At 26.9% G+C, this 12,969-nt stretch overlaps 2 protein-coding genes across 2 annotated transcripts in view; both read left to right on the top strand.

The window, feature by feature from the left end:
- The window catches only part of LOC111628735 (beta-catenin-like protein 1), a 54,752-nt gene extending 45,326 nt beyond the window's left edge, over positions 1-9,426 (top strand). Inside the window, exons 11-17 of the mRNA XM_023372571.1 lie at positions 4,898-5,046; positions 7,070-7,251; positions 7,818-7,915; positions 8,643-8,723; positions 8,811-8,948; positions 9,023-9,095; positions 9,212-9,426. Of these exons, the coding sequence (XP_023228339.1) occupies positions 4,898-5,046; positions 7,070-7,251; positions 7,818-7,915; positions 8,643-8,723; positions 8,811-8,948; positions 9,023-9,095; positions 9,212-9,300 (810 nt within the window). The 3' untranslated portion in view covers positions 9,301-9,426. The remainder of the gene's footprint in view (positions 1-4,897; positions 5,047-7,069; positions 7,252-7,817; positions 7,916-8,642; positions 8,724-8,810; positions 8,949-9,022; positions 9,096-9,211) is intronic.
- Positions 9,427-11,684: 2,258 nt separating this feature from the next.
- Positions 11,685-12,511, top strand: LOC111628746 (beta-catenin-like protein 1). The gene is made up of 4 exons (XM_023372588.1): positions 11,685-11,807; positions 11,895-12,032; positions 12,107-12,179; positions 12,297-12,511. The coding sequence occupies exons 1-4, from the start codon at positions 11,739-11,741 to the stop codon at positions 12,383-12,385; spliced, it is 369 nt and encodes a 122-aa protein (XP_023228356.1). The 5' UTR covers positions 11,685-11,738; the 3' UTR covers positions 12,386-12,511.
- The last annotated feature ends 458 nt before the right edge of the window (positions 12,512-12,969 follow it).

Below are 12,969 nucleotides of genomic sequence, written 5' to 3'. Positions count from 1 at the left end.
GGGTTGTTCGGATAACTTATTTTTCGGATAACCAATTATGTACGAAAAAATATATTAATTTATCCCGTGTTGAAATTTTTCTCCGTTGCGTGTCGCTTCGCGTTGAATTTTCGTCGATGTTAAGCCTAACGAAGACTATTGTATCGTTAAAAATTATTTTTTTATTTTGTACAAACAAAATAAATATATTGAAAAATATAAAAACAATAAAAAAATTATACTTCAGAAGTTAATTTAGTATCAAAAACGTAAAATATTTGAGTAGCCCAAGACATAGCCAAAGATTACAGCGCCACAGCACTGGCGAAAATTTAAATTTGTCGACTGGAATTCCTTCGGATAACCGACCTTTGGATAAACGACGCTCTACTGTAGTATCAAAATTCACCACTAAGTTACTTTTGGCATTGCAAACAACAAAAAACACTGTTTGTGGGGGACACTTAAAGAAGTGTGGTTTATCAAGGACATGTTGCAAATGTGGCATCTTTGATACACAGTGTCATACTTCATGTGAGAAATATAGATCAGTTATGGTTGGCCATCGAACACATTATTTATCACCTTCATGTTTTGCATGTTAAGTATTAGGGCCACATTCAGCAGTATCTTTTTCATTGCTAAGGTCTTTGTATATCATGAGTCTTTTGAACATTCAGAATTTCTGAAATGTTTAAAACATTATAGAAATGTCACTGTTTCTTTCTAGAACATTCTTACACTCACTATTCTTCATTAATATTTTTGTTTTGTATTNCTAAAACACACACACCAACAAAAAACTATTGGAGTAGCCCAAGACGTAGCCAAAGGTTGCAGCGCCACAGCACTAGTGGAAATTTAAATTTGCCGACTCGAACGCTTTCAGTTGACTGGCTGTCGGATAAACAACACTTTACTGTAATTGTAAAAGCCTTACTGTCCTTTTAAATTCTAATGTTATTGTTAATTGTCTACTTGGACATTACTTATTAAGAGGACTTAATACTGGTGTTTAAAGAATGACACAGCTATGAGAGTTAGTTCAGGAAAGAACAAAATTTCTTTATTATATCACCTGAATTATTATTATACAGAAACTATTACTACAGGTTCTAATTCTTTAAACACCAGTATTAAGTCCTATTAATAAGTAATGTCCAAGTAGACAATTAACAATAACACTCTACTGTATTTCCCTTAGTAGCTGCTATTCAAAAATAAATAAATACACATTTCATTAATTAAAAAAAAAAAACAAAAAAACATGAAAGTGACTTTCATTTCATCTTGAAATACTCACCCAAGATCATTATTTTTTATCAAATGCATCTCTCCACCATATAATCTAGAAAAAAATGGGACCTTGATTCACTTAGTTTGAAAGATAGTCACTCTAAGTGAATCAAGATAGTCAAAGTACAATAGTTTATCTCATTCTGTATATTGAAACTTTTCCAAGAAAGACTCAAATTTTATCATCTTTTCCAGTTTTCATTGTATGAGTAATAATGTTTCAAACATGTATTTAATTATTTTATTTATTCTGATGATAATTTAATTAGGGATGGAGAGTCAGGATCAGGAGTCGATGAGTCAACTATGGGAGTTGAAGTCAATTTTAAAAAATGCCAAATCAGGAGTCATATATTTTTCCATCAACTCCCCATACTTGAATTTAACAGTAAAAATGATCAGTTACCTAACAATTTTAAAACAAATTGAGAACAAATATTAATAACGTATAGTATGCACTGTAGTAATTGTTTAACTAGGTGCTTTTTTAATAATTATCCCATCATAATTTAATTAAGGATAAATGCAGTTGGAGTTAAAGAATACATATAAAAGCTTGTGTTAAATTTTAAAATTTAATAGGAAGTATATTAACTTTGTCAGTTATTTTATCATTTTTATTATAATGCAGAGAAATCAAACAAGGTAATTTAAATTATATTATAACAATAATAATTTCTTTGAATTTGCATTGTGCTTTTTACAGTGCTTTTTCTGCTTCCCTTCATTAAATTAAATATAGATGTTACATGTAGAGAAACATAATTTGGAGGCAAGATTTTAAATTCAGTAGATTGTTAAATTTAACCTAGCCTACAGATGCATTTTCAAAATGAAAATAGGCTGATTGATATTAGTAATTATCCAAATAAAATGTTGTTAAATGTATAGAATTATTTTAAAAACTTTTTTAACAAGATTTAAAAAATTAAAATACTTAACAAAAATGTTATTATAAATAGAGTAATGTTATTAACCTTGAAAACACTTAAGCAAAATGAAATCAGCTTATTTATACAAGAAACCAAAGGAAGTGTAATTTGCTTTCTGGATTTTAGTAATTTCTATATAAATGCTAATCATTTTAAACTTTGTATTATAATACTTTTCATGTTTAATATTTCAGTTTTTCCAATTCAAACACAAATTATTTATCGTATTCATACAGACACTTGGCAAATCACAGAATTAAATTTTATTCAATTTTAGTTTTTGTAAGTTCAGAGCAATAACTTTAGCTTTTACAAGTGTTTAATAAAACAATTTTCAACTTGCTTAATAGTTGTTTGGGTTTTAAGTAGCTGTTCAAAAGTAGAATATTTGAATTCCGGTAAAGTTTGAAGAGTTTGAACAAAAATAAAATTCAGATTTAATTACAGTTATATGAAAAGTGATAATATAATATATGTGTAAAAGTAAACTAATTAACAAAAATAATGTAAAACATATACAAGTTTTAACATGTAAGTTTTAGTTTATCACTGGTTTTAATGAAAATTTTCAAGCCATAATTTTTCAATATTTTTTAGAATTAATACATACATTCTGTAATTTATTTTTTAATTAATTTACTGTGTTACTCTCTATAATTTTAGCTTTAATTATAGAGTTAAGGTTTCTATATAAGATAGAGAAATTGCTTATAGAAAATACTTTGAAATATTCAAGCATAAATTAAATTGTATGTAACATTAATTTATTGCTTAGTTTTTATATTATACATGGATGATTGTATTAAATTCTATTGTCTGGGTAGAGATGAGTAAACCTTGTTAATTATATTCATCTTTGTTATGATATAAAGTGTTATTTAGTTTTATAATATTTTCTTGTAAATTTGTTAAATTCAAGAACATTTGAAAGTTTAATGTAATTACACATGTTTTATTTATGTTTATCCTATAATAATAATGTAAAATTACACTATTTCACTTTTTTACAGAGTATGCATTTATATTTATTAAATTTTAAAATGTTACATTAATTTTCCAAAAGTAAAATGTTTAAAAATTTAAAGTTATTTGTAAATTTGAATATTGATTATTGTTTGTTAAATGCAATTGTTTCAGTTTTGTTATGTTGCAATGATTATTTTAATGTTTAAGATTATATTGGATTGAAGCCAGAGGTTAATTCAAAAATATTTATTCAGTAAAGTTATAATTTTATTTTGGATTTTGTTCTAAAGAATTCAGATCAAACTTCTTGTTATTAAGTTATAAACAAATCAAATAATTGAAAAAAGATGAACTTTAAATATATGAAATAAAATTTATTTTTAGATAATAGGAAATTGTTGGGTGAACTTGATGGAATTGATGTTTTACTCCAGCAACTTGCTGTAAGTTTTCATTAATTATGTTTCAAAAAATTGAATCTTATAATACTTGTATAAATCTTTATTGTCACTTTGTATATTAGAAAATTTAGCCATTGTTAAATGTAGAATATTATGATACTAATATTACATTTTCCTGAAATATTTATTCACATATTTATGTATCATTATACAGGGTGAGGCAATAACTATTTCTACCTTGAATAATACTTATAGTAAGTGAACTATCAAGGTCCTGTTTCTTAGAGGTTGTATGGTGGCAAAGATGATGCAATTGGATAAAGAGTAATTTAACCTTGAGTGAACACATTAAGGTGAAATTAAGGTCACTTTTGTTTTTTAAATAAAATGTGTACAGCTATTTACATTTTGATAGCAGTTACTAAGAATAATACAACAATCTATGGCATAAGGAAATTTAAAGACATTTAAAGCTCACTTTTAACAAAAATACAAACTTTGGAACATTGAAGCATGCTGTAATAATTTATGTTCAAAGATAAACCCTAAACTTCAATGACTTTGAATGCCCTCATTGTGATAGATCATTGTACAGTAGAGCGTCGTTTATCCGAATCAATTGATGACTAGGGTTGTTCGGATAACTTATTTTTCAGATAGCCAATTATGTACAAAAAAATATATTAACCTATCCCATGTTGAAATTTTTCTCCGTTTACGTTGAATTTTGTCAATGTTAAGCCTAATGAAAATTTTTATAATAATAATCGTGGCTATTGTATCATTAAAAATTATTTCTTTATTTTGTACAAACANTATAGGAGTTATTTTACTGTTGTGTACAGATACTGCCACAATTTTTTTGCCGTCTTATAGGAATCGTAATTATAGGAACCAGTCTTATAGGGGGATCTACTGTATAAACAAACACTAATTTGATAACATTAAATCTAAATACCAAAATGATTAATTTACTGTGTTTTTGTTATTTCTTACTCCTGTTTTTAGGTATTCGATATTCGGCCGAATAGTGATTAAATATTTGGTATTTGGCCGAATAGCGAAAAATAGGCCGAATACCGAATAGTAACCGAATATTCGTTACATCACTAGTTTTGATATAATTATCATTAATTTTCATAAAATTGATTTTTTTTTAATTTAAAAATTTTTTGCCATTTAAGTAAATTTGTATAAATGGAGACTTTTTATGATTATTAGGAGACTGTAAATAGAGTGATTACTGTATTTATTACAATAATAAATATTATAATATAAAACAGATAAAAATGTTATAATTTTTACTGTCTGTCTATCTATCAGTATTTCAAACGTCACGATCCATCAAATTCAGAAGAATACGAAATGATGGAGAATCTCTTTGATTCTCTTTGTTCATCTTTAATGTATGTTCCTAATAGAGAAAAATTTTTAAAAGGAGAAGGTTTGCAATTGATGAATCTGATGCTGAGGTAAATTATGAATTTTTAAAATTTTTTTTATATGAAATAATTTGTTAAAAATGTCCTTCTATTAATTGAAATGAATGACATTTAAATTTTTCTTATAAAAGTATTTTTTATGATCACTTTTTAATCATTAGAATCTTTTCAAAAATTATTAGTTTATTATTAATATTAGTACTATTAATTAATTAATACAGATATATGCCAGTGACTGTGGTTCCATAAGATTATAATGGAGATGAAAAATTCCTATCTGTACATTTTATATATTTATATACATAAATGCTATTGTATGACTTATAGCCTATGTGAGTAAAAGACTACATATAGGTTTGTCTAAATACCCTCTATGGTGTTTAATGATTATTCCTTTTGTGCATACCTGTCTTCACATAATCTTTAATATGAATATAGATAAACTCAAACTTTGATATATAAATACATAAAATATAATTAAACATTAATTAACCATAGATATAAGTAAATCTCTCTATAAATCCATGCAGTCTTATTCCTTAAAGTTTCTACTGTTAAGTAATACTGTATTTTCTACTGTTGTCTTTGTTTTAATTATTCTTTTGTCAATATTTATTGTTATCCTATTTAGATATGTCTTCTATTATATATATATATATATGGGGTGTCAAGAAAGTAAAGAACATTTGGCTATAAGAAAAGAAAAAGGATGTAATGATAGGAAAAAGTTTTATTAAGTAATCAGTACAAGACCTGTTATTTTTCTACATAGTCACCATTATGATTTAAGCACTTTAGTGTGACAAGTGCTTAAATTGTAATTTTTTGGATTTTTTTGTCATTGACTTCCACCACTAATTCTTTCAGCCAGTTAGTGATTTTTTTTTACCTCATCAATCCATTCCAAATTGTTTTGTACCCATAAACTCTTTCAACTTGGGAAAGAGGCCTTACAAATTTCGTTGTCAATTTTTTTGTTTCAGTTCTTTGGTCATAAGAGATGGTCGTCCAGAACAGTCTTCATCATGAAGTTTAGATTTCTCTTGATTAAACATTAAACACTATTTTCTCACACTTGCTTCATTCATAATGTGATCATCATACATTTCTATGGTTTGCTTATGAATTTCTATAGGACAAACTTTCTTTGTGTTTAGGAAATGAATAACACTTTGCATTTGGTAGGATTTTCAATTTTTGTAAAATTTTCTAAAATAAAATTTTCAGAAATATTTATTTAAATGAATCATATTAAATTTCAAAATTTAGTGCTTAGTTGTAACACATAATATGACATACAGGGTCTTCCAAAAAGAATGCTACCATTTTAAATTATTGTAATTATGATGATTATTATTTGAGAACATTATTACATTAAGACATTGGAAAACTATGCAAGTTTCACATTTGTCCATTACAATTTTTCACTTTGTGCAACAAATAGCACACATCCAATCAACATTTAATTTCTTCCTCCATTTGCTACAGCATATGTCATCACTCCCCCCACAGCATCCACAATTATATTGCTTTTGCATACTACTCATGTTACAGTGATTTCAACTTTTAGAACTGCAGAACATATCAATAGAATGCCTTCTCTATTGTGGAATCACTACTTTCATTTACAGCATTTCTTAGAGGTAGTAGATGAAAAGACATTTGAATGCAATTGCGAGATGAAACTTGGATAGTTACTCTGTTGATTGGTGTACATCGCATACTTCTCGTATAATAATTAACATAATCACAGCAATTTAAAATGGTAACATTCATTTTGAAAGAGCCTCTATTTTATAGCTAACTTATTATTTAAACTTCATTTATAATAAATTAGCAATTTGATCATAATGCAGAGCAAATAAACAATTATGTCAATTAATAAAATGTAATGATGCATTTGATGTAATGATATAATGATGCATTAAAAAGTGTAATCATTTAAAAGTCTTATACACTTTAAATTTAAACTAAAGAGAATTTTAATGCTTGCCATTACAATTTTACCAAGGAAATTTTGATATTATTTTAAAATGTTTAATATTATTTAAAGGGAGAAACGACAATCAAGAAATGGTGCTCTTAAAGTCTTAGATCATGCAATGTGCAATCCAGAAGGAAGTGATAATTGCAATAAATTTGTTGACATTCTTGGTTTAAGAACAATTTTTCCATTGTTTATGAAAACGCCAAAGAAAAATAGAAAAAAAGGATTAAATTTAGAAGAGCATGAAGGTATGTTATTAAAAAATAAACTAATTTAAAATTATACTGAAATTATGATAAAGTAAATTTGTATTTTGTAAAAAAGTATATTTACTGTATATTGACAGTCTGTATGAAGAGATTTTATACATAATTGCAATCATTGTGAAGTAAGCTGTAGAATTTTTAATGTAGAAAATAAATGTAGTGTTTAATTCCATTTTTATTAATTAATACAATTCTCCCAATTCTTAATTAATTGAGAAATATAAATATTTTATATACAGTTATCTAATCAATCTGTTATCATAATAGCATTCATATTCATACTCATTAGTTTGTGTTTCTGAAAAATTTATGAGAAATAGTAATTTTTTAAAATAAATTAATAAAAATGTAAAATGCACAACAAAATATTAATCAAGTAATAAATAATATTTTTAAATTAAAATATATTAAATTACAAATTTATTACAAACTTTTAAAATACAATTTAAATTAAAGTTACTAGGATAAATTAATTAAATTCTTTATTTTATATCTGTTATTACCATAGAAAAATCATATCAGAATAATTTTTTTTCTTTCACTTTAAGAGCATGTTTGTTCCATTATTGCTTCAATGTTAAAGAATTGCAAAGGAACTCAACGTCAAAGATTACTTAACAAGTTTACAGAAAATGATCATGAAAAGGTACTTTTGTTATTTTATTTTTTATAGTTTTTGCACTTTTATCATACAGGGTGTCTGAAAAGTTAGTGTGCAGTGAGAAATTTGTAATGATGTTAACTTTTTAAACACAAAATCAGCCAGAATTGGCTTAATTTGTTTGAGACAAAACTGACTGATGGAAAAATTGTTTAACTGGTTCTGCTATACAAATTGCCTTTGTAGCCTGAGGGTTTGTAGCCTATATAAAAACAATTTCATCTCCTGGTATATAGAAAGAAGAAATTTTTAGAGTTTAGAATCAAAGTTTTGCATATAATATTGCATAGACTATAAATTGCATGTTCTGCATTTCCACTTTGCAATAGATAGTGTTACTGCTTGCTCACAGATATTCAGGTTCTCGGTTTACAGTTTTTGAAAGACTTCTTTGCTGATCACATAATCTCATTTAAGATTCTTTGGCCTATTAGCTCTCCAGGTATCACTCCCCTGGATTTGGGAACTATTGGGAACATTTTCATCAGTTGCTGAAGGGAAAACTGCAATATCATATGTAAAAGCTTCAGTTTTATTAAAAGTTTAACCTTTTACACTGCAAAGTAACTTTTCAGACACCTTGTATTAATATAATGTAAAAACATAGCTAAAATTGAATTTAATCCAGTTATTCATACAGTTAAACATGTATCAAAATAGATGTTATATATCTGTGAATCAGTATTATAATAATTATTTCTCTTGTTTGCAGATTGATCGTTTAATGGAATTACATTTTAAATATTTGGAGAAAGTACATCATGTTGACAATCAAATTGAGAAAGAGAAAGCAGTTAGTATTTAGGAAATTAATTATACTTTTTTATCTAAAATTAACTGATATTAAATACATTTTTGAATTTGTATTTTTTAATATCAGGAATATCGTTATAATGACGAGGAAGTCAATTCTATGATGGAAGATGAATTCTACTTAAGAAGATTAGAAGGTGGTCTGTTTACTTTACAGTTAATTGATTACATTATGCTAGATACATGCAGCTCTGGACCCTCTTCGGTAAGTGGAAAATAGAAAGAAAATGCTGAAATATTTACATTATATTTTAAGCTTACAACATTTATGAAATTTAGATAAAACAGAGAGTTCTTCAAATTCTTAATTTGCGTGGTGGATCTATAAAAACAATTCGTAATGTCATGAGAGGTATGTAAGAATTTATATAAATTATCTAAAATATTTTTTGATGTATTTTTTTTATGAATTTAATTTTCAGATTTAAGAATTAACACATTAATAGTAACTTTTTATTTATATTCTAGAATATGCTGGCAATTTGGGTGATGCGAAAGATTCAGCTGCAAGAGAAGCAGAGCAGCAGCGCATTTTGCAATTAGTGGATCGTTTCTAATTGTTTAAAGACATTTTTTAATCAATCACCTTACACCATTTCATTCTTCACTCTGTCCATTTGTAATTTATTCATTTGGAATAATCATCAACATATTTTATTAATAAAATGCATTCTTATTCTTGATATTAAACTCATTATTTAGTAGGAAGATGGTGGGAAAATATGTAGCTTATATTATGTTTTTTTATAATAGTTATTTATTCTACAATTAACGTATATTGAAGAATTTTTTAAGAGAATTTTCAATGATGATTTTCAAATTTGGGTCACATTTATTATTACAGAATTTAAAGTAATTCTAACTAGCTTAGAATACAAAGCTTAAAAATAGGCTGTGTGATATTCTGAATATTAAAAGAGAGCAAAAAAAAGAGAATAAGTATATGTTGTTGAATAATTTTTATATATAAATTATAAATCTTGTTGTTAAACTCTATTCATTGAAATAAAGATTTGTGGTTTATATGTAAAAGTATTGATATTTACATGTATAGCCATTAATAGCTCACAGTATGCAGCAGGCTTAGTCAACTTGTGGTATATGATCAACTTTTTCTCATGAAAGTTGATCATTTCCCACCAAAGTACTGATGATTTACTGCCACATTTTTATTCTTTTATAAAAGTGTACTGTATTAACCTGTTTTTATGAAATTATGCATCAAAATATAATTGTTTATTAATGCATAATAATTGATGTTTTAGGTTATTTTGTTTTGGTAAAGACACTGAAGTTGGATTTAAGTTCTTGCATGCTAGATGCAACTTAAAGCATATTCAACTTAACTTAGAATTCAACTTAAGGCATAAACTAAACAACAGCATTTGTCATTCATCATAACAAAAAATTATTTTATTATCCATTTTATTCATTCCTCTCACACTTAATAAGTTTTGCTTCTCTATCAGCACACTCATTTTGCATATAACTGAAACTGTTTAGAGTGCAACAAAGCAATTTCTGAGATAATATAGAGACTAGACATAAAGTACACACTCCATTATCTTCACTGCATTCAATTTAGTATCTGCATGTTTTTTTCACTGATACACAAAGACTCANTTATAAAAGTTTACAATATTTTGTATTATATTTTATTTAAAAAACGAAAATTACCTTCTAAGATATAAGTTTGATCTAAGTTCAATTTTTAATTTTTAACTCACAGTCAGTTCGAAGCATTTTTGTTGTTGTATGCAGTTACTAGCAAACTTTAATAAATTTTTTTCTATTTGTGAAAATTTCTACGTAATTCAAATGTAATTTTTTTATTATATATCTTACACAGCATTATTAATATGATTTTGGATGATACAGAACTTTAAAATTACTTTAAAAAAATGAAAAATAATTATATAATTTAATTTCAAGATATTTTGTATACCTTAAAAATAATTAATTCTATCCCGGGATTTCCCTGGATCCCGGGAAACAGTTCACTTTTATCCCGGAATCCCGGGACAAGCAAAACACCGGGAAATGAGAAACCCTAGTTCGTACCCAGCTGAGGGTGCACCAGTGGCCAAGCGGTTCAGTTCCCTGAACACTGAGAGTTCGGTCGTGGGTTCGCGCCTCTCCAGGACGGGTTGGCCACGTGGAGTTTTCTAGGTTTTCTCCACGTCTGTAACGCCTGAATAGGGGCCAGTTACCGGAAGGGGAAGGCATCCCCTAGGCAGATCGCCCAAATGTTGCATTGACGTAACTTAATATATGAACAAACGTACCCAGCTGGGCGCAGGTTTTCTTCACTGCTTCTTTANGTGTGCAGTGAGAAATTTGTAATGATGTTAACTTTTTAAACACAAAATCAGCCAGAATTGGCTTAATTTGTTTGAGACAAAACTGACTGATGGAAAAATTGTTTAACTGGTTCTGCTATACAAATTGCCTTTGTAGCCTGAGGGTTTGTAGCCTATATAAAAACAATTTCATCTCCTGGTATATAGAAAGAAGAAATTTTTAGAGTTTAGAATCAAAGTTTTGCATATAATATTGCATAGACTATAAATTGCATGTTCTGCATTTCCACTTTGCAATAGATAGTGTTACTGCTTGCTCACAGATATTCAGGTTCTCGGTTTACAGTTTTTGAAAGACTTCTTTGCTGATCACATAATCTCATTTAAGATTCTTTGGCCTATTAGCTCTCCAGGTATCACTCCCCTGGATTTGGGAACTATTGGGAACATTTTCATCAGTTGCTGAAGGGAAAACTGCAATATCATATGTAAAAGCTTCAGTTTTATTAAAAGTTTAACCTTTTACACTGCAAAGTAACTTTTCAGACACCTTGTATTAATATAATGTAAAAACATAGCTAAAATTGAATTTAATCCAGTTATTCATACAGTTAAACATGTATCAAAATAGATGTTATATATCTGTGAATCAGTATTATAATAATTATTTCTCTTGTTTGCAGATTGATCGTTTAATGGAATTACATTTTAAATATTTGGAGAAAGTACATCATGTTGACAATCAAATTGAGAAAGAGAAAGCAGTTAGTATTTAGGAAATTAATTATACTTTTTTATCTAAAATTAACTGATATTAAATACATTTTTGAATTTGTATTTTTTAATATCAGGAATATCGTTATAATGACGAGGAAGTCAATTCTATGATGGAAGATGAATTCTACTTAAGAAGATTAGAAGGTGGTCTGTTTACTTTACAGTTAATTGATTACATTATGCTAGATACATGCAGCTCTGGACCCTCTTCGGTAAGTGGAAAATAGAAAGAAAATGCTGAAATATTTACATTATATTTTAAGCTTACAACATTTATGAAATTTAGATAAAACAGAGAGTTCTTCAAATTCTTAATTTGCGTGGTGGATCTATAAAAACAATTCGTAATGTCATGAGAGGTATGTAAGAATTTATATAAATTATCTAAAATATTTTTTTGATGTATTTTTTTTATGAATTTAATTTTCAGATTTAAGAATTAAGACATTAATAGTAACTTTTTATTTATATTCTAGAATATGCTGGCAATTTGGGTGATGCGAAAGATTCAGCTGCAAGAGAAGCAGAGCAGCAGCGCATTTTGCAATTAGTGGATCGTTTCTAATTGTTTAAAGACATTTTTTAATCAATCACCTTACACCATTTCATTCTTCACTCTGTCCATTTGTAATTTATTCATTTGGAATAATCATCAACATATTTTATTAATAAAATGCATTCTTATTCTTGATATTAAACTCATTATTTAGTAGGAAGATGGTGGAAAAATATGTAGCTTATATTATGTTTTTTTATAATAGTTATTTATTCTACAATTAACGTATATTGAAGAATTTTTTAAGAGAATTTTCAATGATGATTTTCAAATTTGGGTCACATTTATTATTACAGAATTTAAAGTAATTCTAACTAGCTTAGAATACAAAGCTTAAAAATAGGCTGTGTGATATTCTGAATATTAAAAGAGAGCAAAAAAAAGAGAATAAGTATATGTTGTTGAATAATTTTTATATATAAATTATAAATCTTGTTGTTAAACTCTATTCATTGAAATAAAGATTTGTGGTTTATATGTAAAAGTATTGATATTTACATGTATAGCCATTAATAGCTCACAGTATGCAGCAGGCTTAGTCAACTTGTGGTATATGATCAACTTTTTCTCATGAAAGTTGATCATTTCCCACC

This window comes from Centruroides sculpturatus, unplaced genomic scaffold, assembly GCF_000671375.1.
Source record: "Centruroides sculpturatus isolate CEXI.00-Female unplaced genomic scaffold, Cexi_2.0 scaffold453, whole genome shotgun sequence".
Taxonomy (NCBI): domain Eukaryota; kingdom Metazoa; phylum Arthropoda; class Arachnida; order Scorpiones; family Buthidae; genus Centruroides; species Centruroides sculpturatus.
The sequence above is the reverse complement of the archived record's forward strand: the minus strand, read 5'-3'. Positions and strand labels throughout refer to the sequence as shown.